General features: G+C 42.1%; 2 protein-coding genes across 2 annotated transcripts; both read right to left on the minus strand.

The window, feature by feature from the left end:
- Positions 1-1,931: 1,931 nt before the first annotated feature.
- On the minus strand, positions 1,932-2,855 carry LOC128919286 (olfactory receptor 4N5-like). The gene has a single exon (XM_054224499.1). The coding sequence runs from the start codon at positions 2,853-2,855 to the stop codon at positions 1,932-1,934; it is 924 nt and encodes a 307-aa protein (XP_054080474.1).
- A 7,047-nt stretch (positions 2,856-9,902) lies between these two features.
- On the minus strand, positions 9,903-10,844 carry LOC128919440 (olfactory receptor 4D1-like). The gene has a single exon (XM_054224766.1). It carries the CDS (start codon positions 10,842-10,844, stop codon positions 9,903-9,905), a length of 942 nt encoding a protein of 313 aa, XP_054080741.1.
- Between the last annotated feature and the right edge of the window lie 508 nt (positions 10,845-11,352).

Raw genomic sequence — 11,352 nt, forward strand, 5'->3', positions numbered from 1 at the left:
GAATATGTACTACAGTAAGAAAACCACCCTCTCTGAAACCCTGATTTCTCCTCAAAAGGAATTACTTGGCTGATTCAAGTCCATAATATGACGGGTGAGCAATTGGTTGATGGGTCAGGCTCAAAGAGTTATAGTAAATGGGGTAACATCAGTCTGGTGGCCAGTCACCAGAGGGGTTACCCAGGGTTCAATTTTAAGGACACTGCTCTTCAATGTTTTATAAGTGATTTGGACACAGGAGTCGAATGTACATTAAATTTGCCAATGATCCTAAACTAGGAGGACCTGTGGACTCCCTTCCTGTAAAGAAGCCTTACAGAGATATCTGGGTAGACTAGAGACGTGGGCAATCACCAACCATATGAAATTTAATAAGAGCAAGCGCCAGATTCTCCATCTGGGATGGGGTAATCCTGGTTATACAAAAAATTGGGGGGTGAAAAGCTGGAGAGCAGCCCTGCAGAAAGAGATCTGGGGGCTTGGGTTGGTGGCAAGTTGAATATGAGTCAACAGTGTGCCCTGGCAGCCAAAAGGTCCAGCCATATCCCAGGGTGCATCAAGCACAGCATAGTTAGCTGGTCAAGGGAGGTGATTGTCCCACTCTACACTGCACTGGTGCGGCCCCACCTCGAGTACTGTGTGCAGTTTTGGGTGCCTCAATATAAGAAGGACACCAAACTACTCGAGTGTGTCCAGAGAAGGGCAACAAAGATGGTGAAAGGCCTTGAGGACAAGACTTGGTTTGTTCAGCTTGGAGAAGAGAAGGCTGAGGGGTGCCCTCATCAGAGTCCACAACTTCCTCAATGGGCCCAGCAGAGGGGAAGTGTGATCTCCTCTCTCTGGTGACCAGTGATAGGACACAAGGAAATGGAAAGAAACTGCATCAGGGGAAATTCAGATTGGATGTTAGGAAAAGCTTCTTCGCTGAGAGGGTGATCAGTCACTGGAACAGGCTCCCCAGGGAAGTGGTCATGGCACCAACCCTTTCAGAGTTGAAGGAGTGTCTGGATGATGCTCTTAGTCATATGATTTAGTTCTAGATAGTCCTCCAAGGAGCAGGAAGTTGGACTCAATAATCCTTACGGTCCCTTCGAACTTGAGATATTCTATGATTCCACCTTGGAATCAAGCCGAGAAGTAGTTTACAGAGTGAGCCCTAAGGGCAAGTTAAAAATGCCTAAGGTGTGGTTTATTCCCAAAATAACCAGTATAAATGAGTTAGCTGAATTGCTTGCCAGAAACACCCATCAGTTATGCAGGAATCCTTACATTACTAATTCTGATGCTACAGATGTCAATACCTCGATAGACAAATCCTGTCACTAGTGCCTATCATAAGCCTATGTCCACATTGCCTTTGATTTTTACTTGGTAGTTGAATTCTGATTTCAGATTTCAGCAGCCTCCCTACGCTATATGAAAAAGCAAAGCTTTACAACAAGCTAGATCATCCAGTGACTTGCACATTCTCTCTTTGTGGAGAAACAATCAACTCATTCAGGAGCAGAGTCATGTGAGAGTCAAACAGCAGAGAGTGTCAAAAGTCAAAGATTTATGTAAATAAGCTGATGATGTGCCTGCCACCTGATTTGACCTATCTGCATCTGGACCAGAAGTTCAGTAATGATTCTATAAATGCTTCACACCCGCCAGTTAATTTCTGTACAGATACAGAATTTTAACGATAAAACTTCATAAAACAACTGTGTTAATTGCTTTACACAGTATAGTTCTTTAAGTTATTTCATACAGGCTTTAGTGTCACTCTAAGGCTTTTTGACAATTAATTTATTTGAAACCTGCTTAATATATTTTAAGTTGCTACATAATGTACACTATGGAGTTGTTCCTAAGAAAATCTGTTAACAAACAAACCAAAAATTAAAAAAACTTTCACTTATTTCCTTATTTTATTTTTTTTATTTTCCACACTAAAATATGTATTTGCTGACCCGCTTCCACATAGAGTCCTTGATCTCCTTGTTACGCAACGTATAGATCATGGGATTAGTCAAGGGGAAGATGACTGTATGGAAAACAGCAACAACTTTTTCTTTTGGGACAGCTTGGAAGGGTAAACCATAGATATATATCGCTGGGCCACACATGACAGAAACCACAATGATGTGGGAAACACAGGTGGAGGCTACTTTGTTCTTTGCCTTGGAGGACTGTGTCCAGAGCTTCAGCAGCAGGACAGTGTAGGAGATTAGGAGAAGTATAAAGCACATAATGATAACAACTCCGTTGTTGAGGAACAGCAAAAGCTCCACTATGTAAGTGTTGGCACAGGCCAACTTGACCAACTGATGGACATCACAGAAGAAGTTGTCCAGGATGTTGGGACCACATAAGGGAAGGTGGATGCTGAGACCAAATAGAGTGATGCCATGGATGAAGCCCCCACCCCATGTAGCTCCAACCAGGACACAGCATATCCCCCTGTTCACAAGCCTGTTGTAATGAAGAGGTTTGCAAATGGCTACATAACGGTCATAGGCCATGACCATGAGCAGGAAAGCTTCAGCTGCTCCCAGGAAGTGGAGGAAGAAAAGCTGGGCCATGCAGGCACTGTAGGAAATGGTCTTCTGGTGTGAGAAAAAGTCAGCCAACATTTTGGGTGGGGTCACAGAACTGTAGCAGATGTCCAAGAATGCCAAATTGGCCAGGAAAAAATACATGGGTGATCCCAGTTGGGAATCCCCCTGAATTGTGAGAATGATAAGGATGTTGCCTGGCAGAATGATCATATAGAAGAGCAGGAAGAACAAGAAGAGAATCATCTGGACTTCATGGTTTTGGGACAATCCCAACAAAATAAACTCTGTAACTACTGTATAGTTCTCGTGATCCATTTCCACTCTGCAGAACCCTGAAAAACAGACAGTAATCATGGTGGGGGGAGGGGAGGAGGGGGCAGGGTGGGGGACATGTGATGGGACCCACACCAGTGCAAATCTTCAGAAATATTTGAACAACCTCAGGCATGTTTAGATTGCCTAAAATGTATGCCCTTTTCCCATTTCCTAGTTTTAGGGAACTCCTAATGGTGAAATACTTGAAAGCCAGTAATTTAGATTTCCTGTAACCTTGGCATTTTACTGGAAACATAAACTGGAAATGTCCACATTTTATCAGATTTTCTTTGTTTTCTCTGCACCCTGGGAACTGGCACCTGGATGGAATATAGGTTATAAAGTATCAGTCCATTCTTCCATGGGCAGGATAATTTTTGTGGTTTAAGGTGTAGACGGCTGTATTTGAGCTACTCATGTCTACTCCCTTTCCAGTTGACAAAAGCAAGTCCTTCCAGGGTAGACAGATCTAATTCTAGGGTAGAAAGCTAAACAAAGCAAGACAAAGTGCACTCTAAAATTACGCAATTAACCTAAATCACATCCACTGAGTATAAATGGAAACTAAGTATAGACCACTCCCATCTGAAGGAAGGTCTATGAATTCCTTGGGTGAATTCATCTGACAGCTGCAAAGTTGTTTGAAATTAAAAAATTTAAAATCCCTTTATACTAAATTATGTTAGTAAAGCCAGCCCAGGGAATGATGAATTCTATCTAAATTTTCTCTAGCATAGACCAGTACAAGTATTTTCCAAAATATTTCATTTTTCCCAATTGTCTTTCAGGGGAGTTGAGGATCGCATTCAGATTTCCACCTTTCTCCAGAGAAATTCCACAGAAGTGTCTAATTTTCCAATGAAGTCAACAGAACACTGGAAACATAAATGAAACTCAGTTTTCTAAATATCTCTATGAAATTAATCCACCATGAACCGGTGTGATAGCAATCTGGAAAACAAACTGACAGTTTTTCATAGAATGTAAAAAATAATTGCATTTACATATATTTTGAATGGAACTGTGGATTTTAACACCTCTCTAGAAGGTGGAAGAAAACCATAAAAATGGGTCCGAATCTTTTTTCAAGTCTTTCCATTTATCTATGTTCTTTCATTCCTCCCACTTCTTTTTCTTCTTTTGGGTCAGAAGAAAGTTATATGAGGTTTTGCCTCCAGATTTTGTAATGTTTTTCTTCCATTTTGCTAAAAAAGATGGTATGTCTGTCTACATGACAGCATCTGTATATTACTGCATTAGTAACTTCACCAGAAATGTTGAGGTAGAGAATAAAGCATACTGAAAGTACTTCTGTGGGAGAAAATGCCCAGACCTGTAAGGATTGTTTAGTTTTAGAACAGTTTTAGTTTAGTTCCCTTATTGAGACCAGTGAGAAATGAAATCGGTATTGACAGTGGAAACTAAAAAAATAAAAACAACTAAGAGGAGAAAGTGGCAGAAAGTAGTAAAATTCAGAATAAAGAAAAAAAAGCAAAGGAACATAAGAAAGGAATAAAAACAAAAGAAAAAATACTCCTTACGTCACTTTTTGATGTTTTTGTCAAAAGTCAAAATTTCATGTGATGCCTTGAAATTAAAAAAATTCTTGACAGTTGTTTTCTTCATCTCTTCCTTTCTTTCACGGACAGCTGAAGGGCTCATTGTGCTGCATGTGTGTATAAGTTTCTCACCTGACTGCGAATCTTTATCCATCTGTATCTGAGTTTCTCTTTGCCTCACTTTAAATTCCCTCTAAGTGGTTTGGTCGGCTCCAGTCTCTTCCCATCTCATCACATGACAGAAAAATTCCTGCAGGAACCTCCCACTCCGCTCTGCTGTCCTGTATTTTATTGTATCCTACACATCCAGCTAATGCAGAAACAACACTCTCCCTTCACCTCTACTTGGTTATAGAGACTTCTGCAGATGCACTTGACTTCCATGGCTTTGCATCTACATCTCTCCCACACGGCTCAGTATCTACTACTCTGAGTTGTTCAGCCCCCAGCAAAGAACCAAACAAGGTTACTCCCTCTTTGCTGTTTCCTGCCACACCACTTTAGATAGATGGTAAATGTTTCCCAGTTTTTCTACCTACTTCCCTGCTGTTATTAATCTGCCTGTGTCCAGATCCTCTTCACACAGAACCACACAGAATGGTAGGGTTGGCAGGGACCTCTGGATATCATCTAGTCCAACCCCCTGCCAGAGCAGGGTCACCTTAGAGCAGGTTGCACAGGAACACGTCCAGGCGGGTTTGGAATGTCTCCAGAGACGGAGACTCCACCCTTCATTTGCAGATTGTGGTTTACCCAGTCCCACTCCCACAGTGAAAAAGACTGGCTACTCTGAACTATTCTTTCTTCCTATTTTCACTGCTAATAAATTTGTCTTCACTACTGGAAACAAATTTACCAGGAAAATTACATAATGCACTTCTTAATTTGTCTCTTTTCAGTCCTTTAAATGATTTAGTTCAAAAAGAAACAGCTTACAGGAGACTCAAGAATCACAATCTACAAGTGTGATGACTCATTCTGGTCTTTTCTACAGTGAAGCCATCTTTTCATGAGTTATTTATGGCGGTATTCATACTGCATAATTTACAATGCTGCTGACATAGATATATACATCTGAATAAGTCAACATAGCAACCTGGGGGATAGAATGGAAGGAAAAAGTAATACTAACTCTAACCAGTTTCTAAGATCTCTACTGACAAACTCGGTAGAAACAAGTAGAATCATAGAATCATAGAATGAGTTTGGTTGGAAGGGACATTTAAAGGTCATCTAGTCCAACCCCCCTGCACTAAGCAGGGACATCTTCAACTAGATCAGGTTGCTCAGAGCCTCATCAAGCCTGGCCTTGAATGTCTCCAGGGATGGGGCTTCCACCACCTCTCTGGGCAACCTGGGCCAGTGTCTCACCACCCTCATTGTAAAGAACTTCTTCCTAATGTCTAATCTAAACCCGCCCTGCTCTAGTTTAAAACCATTGTCCCTTGTCCTATCGCTACATGCCCTTTCAAACAGCCCCTCCCCAGCTTTCCTGTAGGCCCCCTTCAGGTACTGGAAGGCCACTACAAGGTGTCCCTGGAGCCTTCTCCAGGCTGAACAACCCCAACTCTCTCAGCCTATCTTCATAGGAGAGGTGCTTCAGCCCTCTGACCATCTTTGTGGCCTTCCTCTGGATCTGCTCCAACAGTTCCCTGTCCTTCTTGTGCTGAGGACTCCAGAGCTGGACACAGTACTCCAGGTGGGGTCTCACCAGAGCAGAGTAGAGGGGGAGAATCACCTCTCTTGATCTGCTGACCACGGTTCTTTTGATGCAGCCCAGGATGAGATTTGCCCTCTGGGCTGCCAAGCACACATTGTTGGCTCATGTCCAGCTTTTCATCCACCAGTACCCCCAAGTCCTTTTCCACAGGGCTGCTCCCTATCACGTCATCCCCCAGCCGGTATTGATAACCAGAATTGTCCCTACCCAAGTGCAAGACCTTGCACTTGGCCTTGTTGAACTTCATAAGGTTTGCTCAGGCCCACCTCTCAAGCTTGTCCAGGTCCCTCTGGATGACATCCCCTCCCTTCTGCCTGTCAACTGCACTACTCAGCTTGGTGTCATCTGCAGACTTGCTGAGGGTGCACTTGATCCCACTGTCTATGTCATTGATGAAGATATTGAACAGCACTGGTCCCAGTGTGGATCCCTGAGGGATACCATTTGTCACCCCCCTCCATCTGGACATCAAGCCATTGACCACCCCCCTCTGGATGCGACCATCCAGCCAGTTCCTCATCCACGTAACAGTCCACCCATCAAATCCATATCTCTCCAATTTAGAGATAAGGATGTTGTGGGGGACTGTGTCAAAGGCCTTGCAGAAGTCCAGCTAGATGATACCCATTGCTCTTCCCAAGTATCTGTCCCTTTTCCCTGAAGTTACGTACTCACCTTTCTTCTTATCCATAGTTGAAGTTCGAGTGTCCTTCATTCTCAGGCAAAGAGAGCAATTAACATCTCAAGTCCCTGTACTAGAATGAGTACAGTATTGCCTGTAGCACTTCTCTTCCTCACTGATTCTGAGTTCTCTCAAGGTTATTCTTAATGAGATTGGTTTTATCAGCACTCGTGATTCACCTGGGAATGCAAGACGGCTGAGGCCCGAACTTCCCTAATCCCTACAGCTCTTATCCCCTGTCTTCCCAGGTCCTTCACAAGTACCAACAGCTCTTCAGATATCCAACTCCTAGCTTCACTCCACACCAGGAATCAGTATTTCTGAAGTTTATTGCAATCCCAGCTTTAAAATACTGCAAACACCCACTAACAGCTTCAATATGCACCTCCCTTTCAGGAGCTCTGTTGGTAGTCCATCATTGTGACCTGAAATATTGCTCTTGTGGCCATGAATCCTCTCCCACACTCCCATGTATTTAGTACTGCTCTGCATGCACTAGAGGTTCAGCTCTTTTAAATGCCAGATTCACTCATAGCGATTTGTATCCTTGCCTGACTGCCAGCACCAAGACTGCAACCAGACTGCCTGTGACCTTAGCTGCTTCGCTCACCACCTGATGACAGAGGGTGAACATGGTGCGCCAGAGTCTGCAGAAGATTTTGTCTCTGCATCCTCTAGATTATGCTTTCTTTGTCTCTTCAGATGTGCAGGTTGTTTCTGGTTCCAAGGGTGATGGTTAGATAATTGTGGCAGCAGCTGTGGTTCTGGAGCGCTAACTCAGATGCCCAGGTGTCTTAATAAAAGCTCTAAGATGTATGACTTTATTTATAATTCTTTATTAGTATTTAATAATTATTTATTTTAACACATATTATTCCTGGACCAGGTGACCTCTAGAGGTACCTTACAACCTACTTTTTATGATCTCATGATTAATTCTGCATTTAAATGACTGTTAATCTTTGCTTCTGGGAAACAAATGAACCCACATCCTCTGACTTCCCATATTCTGCAGACATTCTCATCTGAGAATGCACACGATGGAAAGCCATCATCTAGAATTCTCCAGATGGATTAATTTTCTGCATTTTAAGAGTATTCAGGATGAGTTCTCCATAGTCCACTGACAGAGATACACACTTTCAGGAAGTGTAAAACAAATACACTTAACAACTTTCCCCCTGCCCCACTCATGTCTCCCTATTTCTTATTTTCTGTCTTTGTCTTTTTCCCTAAAATATTTCTTTTAATTGTAGTTGGCAGTGTATCAAGGGGTCAGATGAATCAGGACTGGGAGGTACTTATTTCTTTTCATTAATTACAACAAATGGGTAGCTTAGGCTTAAAGATATACGATCTACATGACTACAGTTAAGTGAAATTGATTCAATTTTGTATTTATACATTTTTATTGAATGTACAGTATATATTATATATTACATAATACATTATATACATGTAATGCTAACAGAAAATTAAACTCAACACAGACTTTTAGAAGGTCAATGTTAGAAGCTAAATTAAAGCAGCAGCATAATCCAACAATGCTAAACATTCATTTTGTGATTCTATAGTAAAGCATCACATCCTGCACCAGCAACACATCAACTGATTAATTTAGCTGTTTTCTAGGATTTCTGAGGCTTGCTCTAAGGCAGAGGGAATTCAGTACAATTTACCCTGTCTACATGATTAACCAGAACACAATCTTATCCAGGATGAGAAGTGGCAGGTGCCAGGACACCACCTGGCAGTGGAAACCCCACGCCACCCCCATAGTCACATGTCCCGCCTGATGTGGAAGTCGTGCTCACCTTCCAATCACATGGTTCGGTAACCCTGCTGCTCCTTGCCTCTGGGGCTGCTGCTTTTGTTGCCGTTGTACCCCATATGATTTTACAATAATGCCCCGTGATTGGTTGCTTATTTTCCTAGGGCCAGGATATACATATCTACACATGCACATGCATATACATTTACATCTATGTTCAAATATGTTTACATATGCACATTTAAAAGTAAATATATATATTCATAAAAAGCTATGAATAATAAAATTGTTTTGAATAGATAAGGAATTGTGTTGGTTTTGGCTGGGATAGAGTTAAATTTTTTTCATAATAGCTAGTATGGGGCTATGTTTTGGATCTGTGCTGAAAACACAGGGATATTTTAGTTATTGCTGAGCAGTACTTGCCCAGAGTCAAGGCCTTTTCTGCTTCTCACACCGCCCCACCAGCGAGTAGGATGGAGATGCACAAAAAGTTTGGAGGGGACACAGCTGGGACAGCTGACCCCAACTGACCAAAGAGCTATTCCATACCATGTGACATCATGCTCAGTATATAAAGATGGGGGAAGAAGAAGGAAGGAGGGGGACATTTGGAGTGATGGTGTTTGTCTCCCCAAGTAACCATTACACGTGATGGAGCCCTGCTTCCCTGGAGATGGCTGAACACCTTCTGATTTACTCTTTCGATTCTCTCCCTCATTTGGACTTGGAGGGGCGAGTGAGAGGCTGCGTGGTCCTCATTGCTGGCTGGGGTTAAACCATGACATTACCTAAGATAGAAAAGTAATGATCAAAAAATATTTTTTGACAAAAAAGAAAAATTCTGTCCTTCTCATTGTACTTGATTAGAGAGCTGGTTTCAGTCAACTCAGTGACTGACTCCAGTCTAAAGGAGTATAACATTTAAAGTGTGAACAAACAGATAAGACAGATACTGTCTGTCAAATTGAATTATTTGCTCCTTTAGAATATAACTGTACATTGTAAACAGGAAGTGTAAACAAAAAACTTAGCAAATAATCAGTCACAATATACTCATGAGAATCAAAAAATTCCTGGTTGTCTTAATAAAGTCATCCAAATGTGGAAGTATATGAAGGAAGGATTTCAGGTGGCTATTAATGGCACAAGTTACAGGTGTAGACATTCTTTAGGAAACACTGTCATCACACACTACTAAAATCTTACTGCAGAAAAAATGGAAAGGAGAAAAGTATATATGACTCTCAAACCAAAAAAGGCAGGAAGAAGAAACATCTCATAGGCAAGGGAGAAAGCATAGGAAGATGCATTTTTAAACCTGGGCGGAATCTCTTATGACCCTAGAAGCAAGTCTTCTGATGGCCTTTTTCATTTCGGTATTTCTCAGGGTGTAGACCATGGGATTCAGCACTGGAACAAGCACAGTGAAGAAGATGGAGGCCACTTTGTCCAGTTCAAATGTCTTGAAGGGGCGAGCATAGATGAATATTCCTGGAATGAACGTTATGCTTATTGCCGTTATCTGGGCTATGCACGTTGACAAAGCTTTGTGCTTTCCTTCGGTGACTTGACTCCCTATCTTGACTAAAATGACAGTGTATGAAATGAGGAGCAAGACAAAAATTACTGTGAGGAGCAGTCCACCATTTGAGACCATCAGCAGCTCTGTCAGGTAGGTGTCAATGCAGGCCAATTTCAGTACTTGTGGAATATCACAGTGGAAATTGTCCAGGGTGTTAGGACCACAGTAAGGTAAAGGGAGAAGCAGAGCAATCTGTGTTGCAGAATGAATGAATCCACCTGCCCATGACCCTGCAACTAGAACTACACGTACCTCATGGTTCATGATTGTTAAGTACCGCAAGGGCTTATGGATAGCCACATACCGATCAGCTGCCATCACTGCAAGAAGGAAGATATGAGCACCACCAATGAAGTGAAAGAGAAACATGTGAAGGATGCAGTCCTTGAATGGAACAGTTTTGTGCTGGGAGAGGAGACCTGACAATAGAATGGGAGTATTTACTGATGATTCAGTTATATCTGTGAATGCTAAGTTGGCCAGGAAGAAGTACATGGGTGTGTGCAAGTGGTAGTCAGTGATAACAGTGGTGAGGATGGTGATGTTTCCCAAGCAGGTCATCATGTAGACAAGGAAAAAGACCACGAAGAGGAATTGCTGGGTCTTAAGACTGTGGTTGAAGCCCAGGAGGACAAATTCTGTCACAGGATTGGTTACATTTTGTGGCTCCATTCATTACCATCTGAGCATGCCTATGAGAGGAACAATGTAGAAGGGAAGCTGATGAAAGTACATTTTTCAACATCAAGAGAGATAATCCTTCTCCTCTCCTCGCTCAGAAACCACCATCCTTGAAACCTCCTTATATCCTTGCACTATACAATGGAAATTTTGTTCAGTGGAGGTAGCCTCAGTGTTAGGAACTGTTTTCTTTGATGTTCAGTTTAGCTCCTCTGCATCTATACCCTTAAAATCCAGTGTAACTTTACAACTGGTTGCTATCTTCATAAATAGACTTCTTTTTCCCCAGTAATGCAGGCTTTGGCCCCTCCTCACTGCAACTGTGTTTGTCTCTAATATTACCTTTTTCCATTCACACACCAAAAACCCTTATTCCACATAGGACTGCTTTGTCTGCAGTCTCAGAGTTGTCTGATTCCTCTCCTCCACAAAGGACTCCAAAGAGAAAACAAAACAAATAAAAAAAACACTCATACATCATTCTGTCTAAGCATCAAAG

Source organism: Rissa tridactyla, chromosome 19, assembly GCF_028500815.1.
Source record: "Rissa tridactyla isolate bRisTri1 chromosome 19, bRisTri1.patW.cur.20221130, whole genome shotgun sequence".
NCBI classification, from domain to species: Eukaryota; Metazoa; Chordata; class Aves; order Charadriiformes; family Laridae; genus Rissa; species Rissa tridactyla.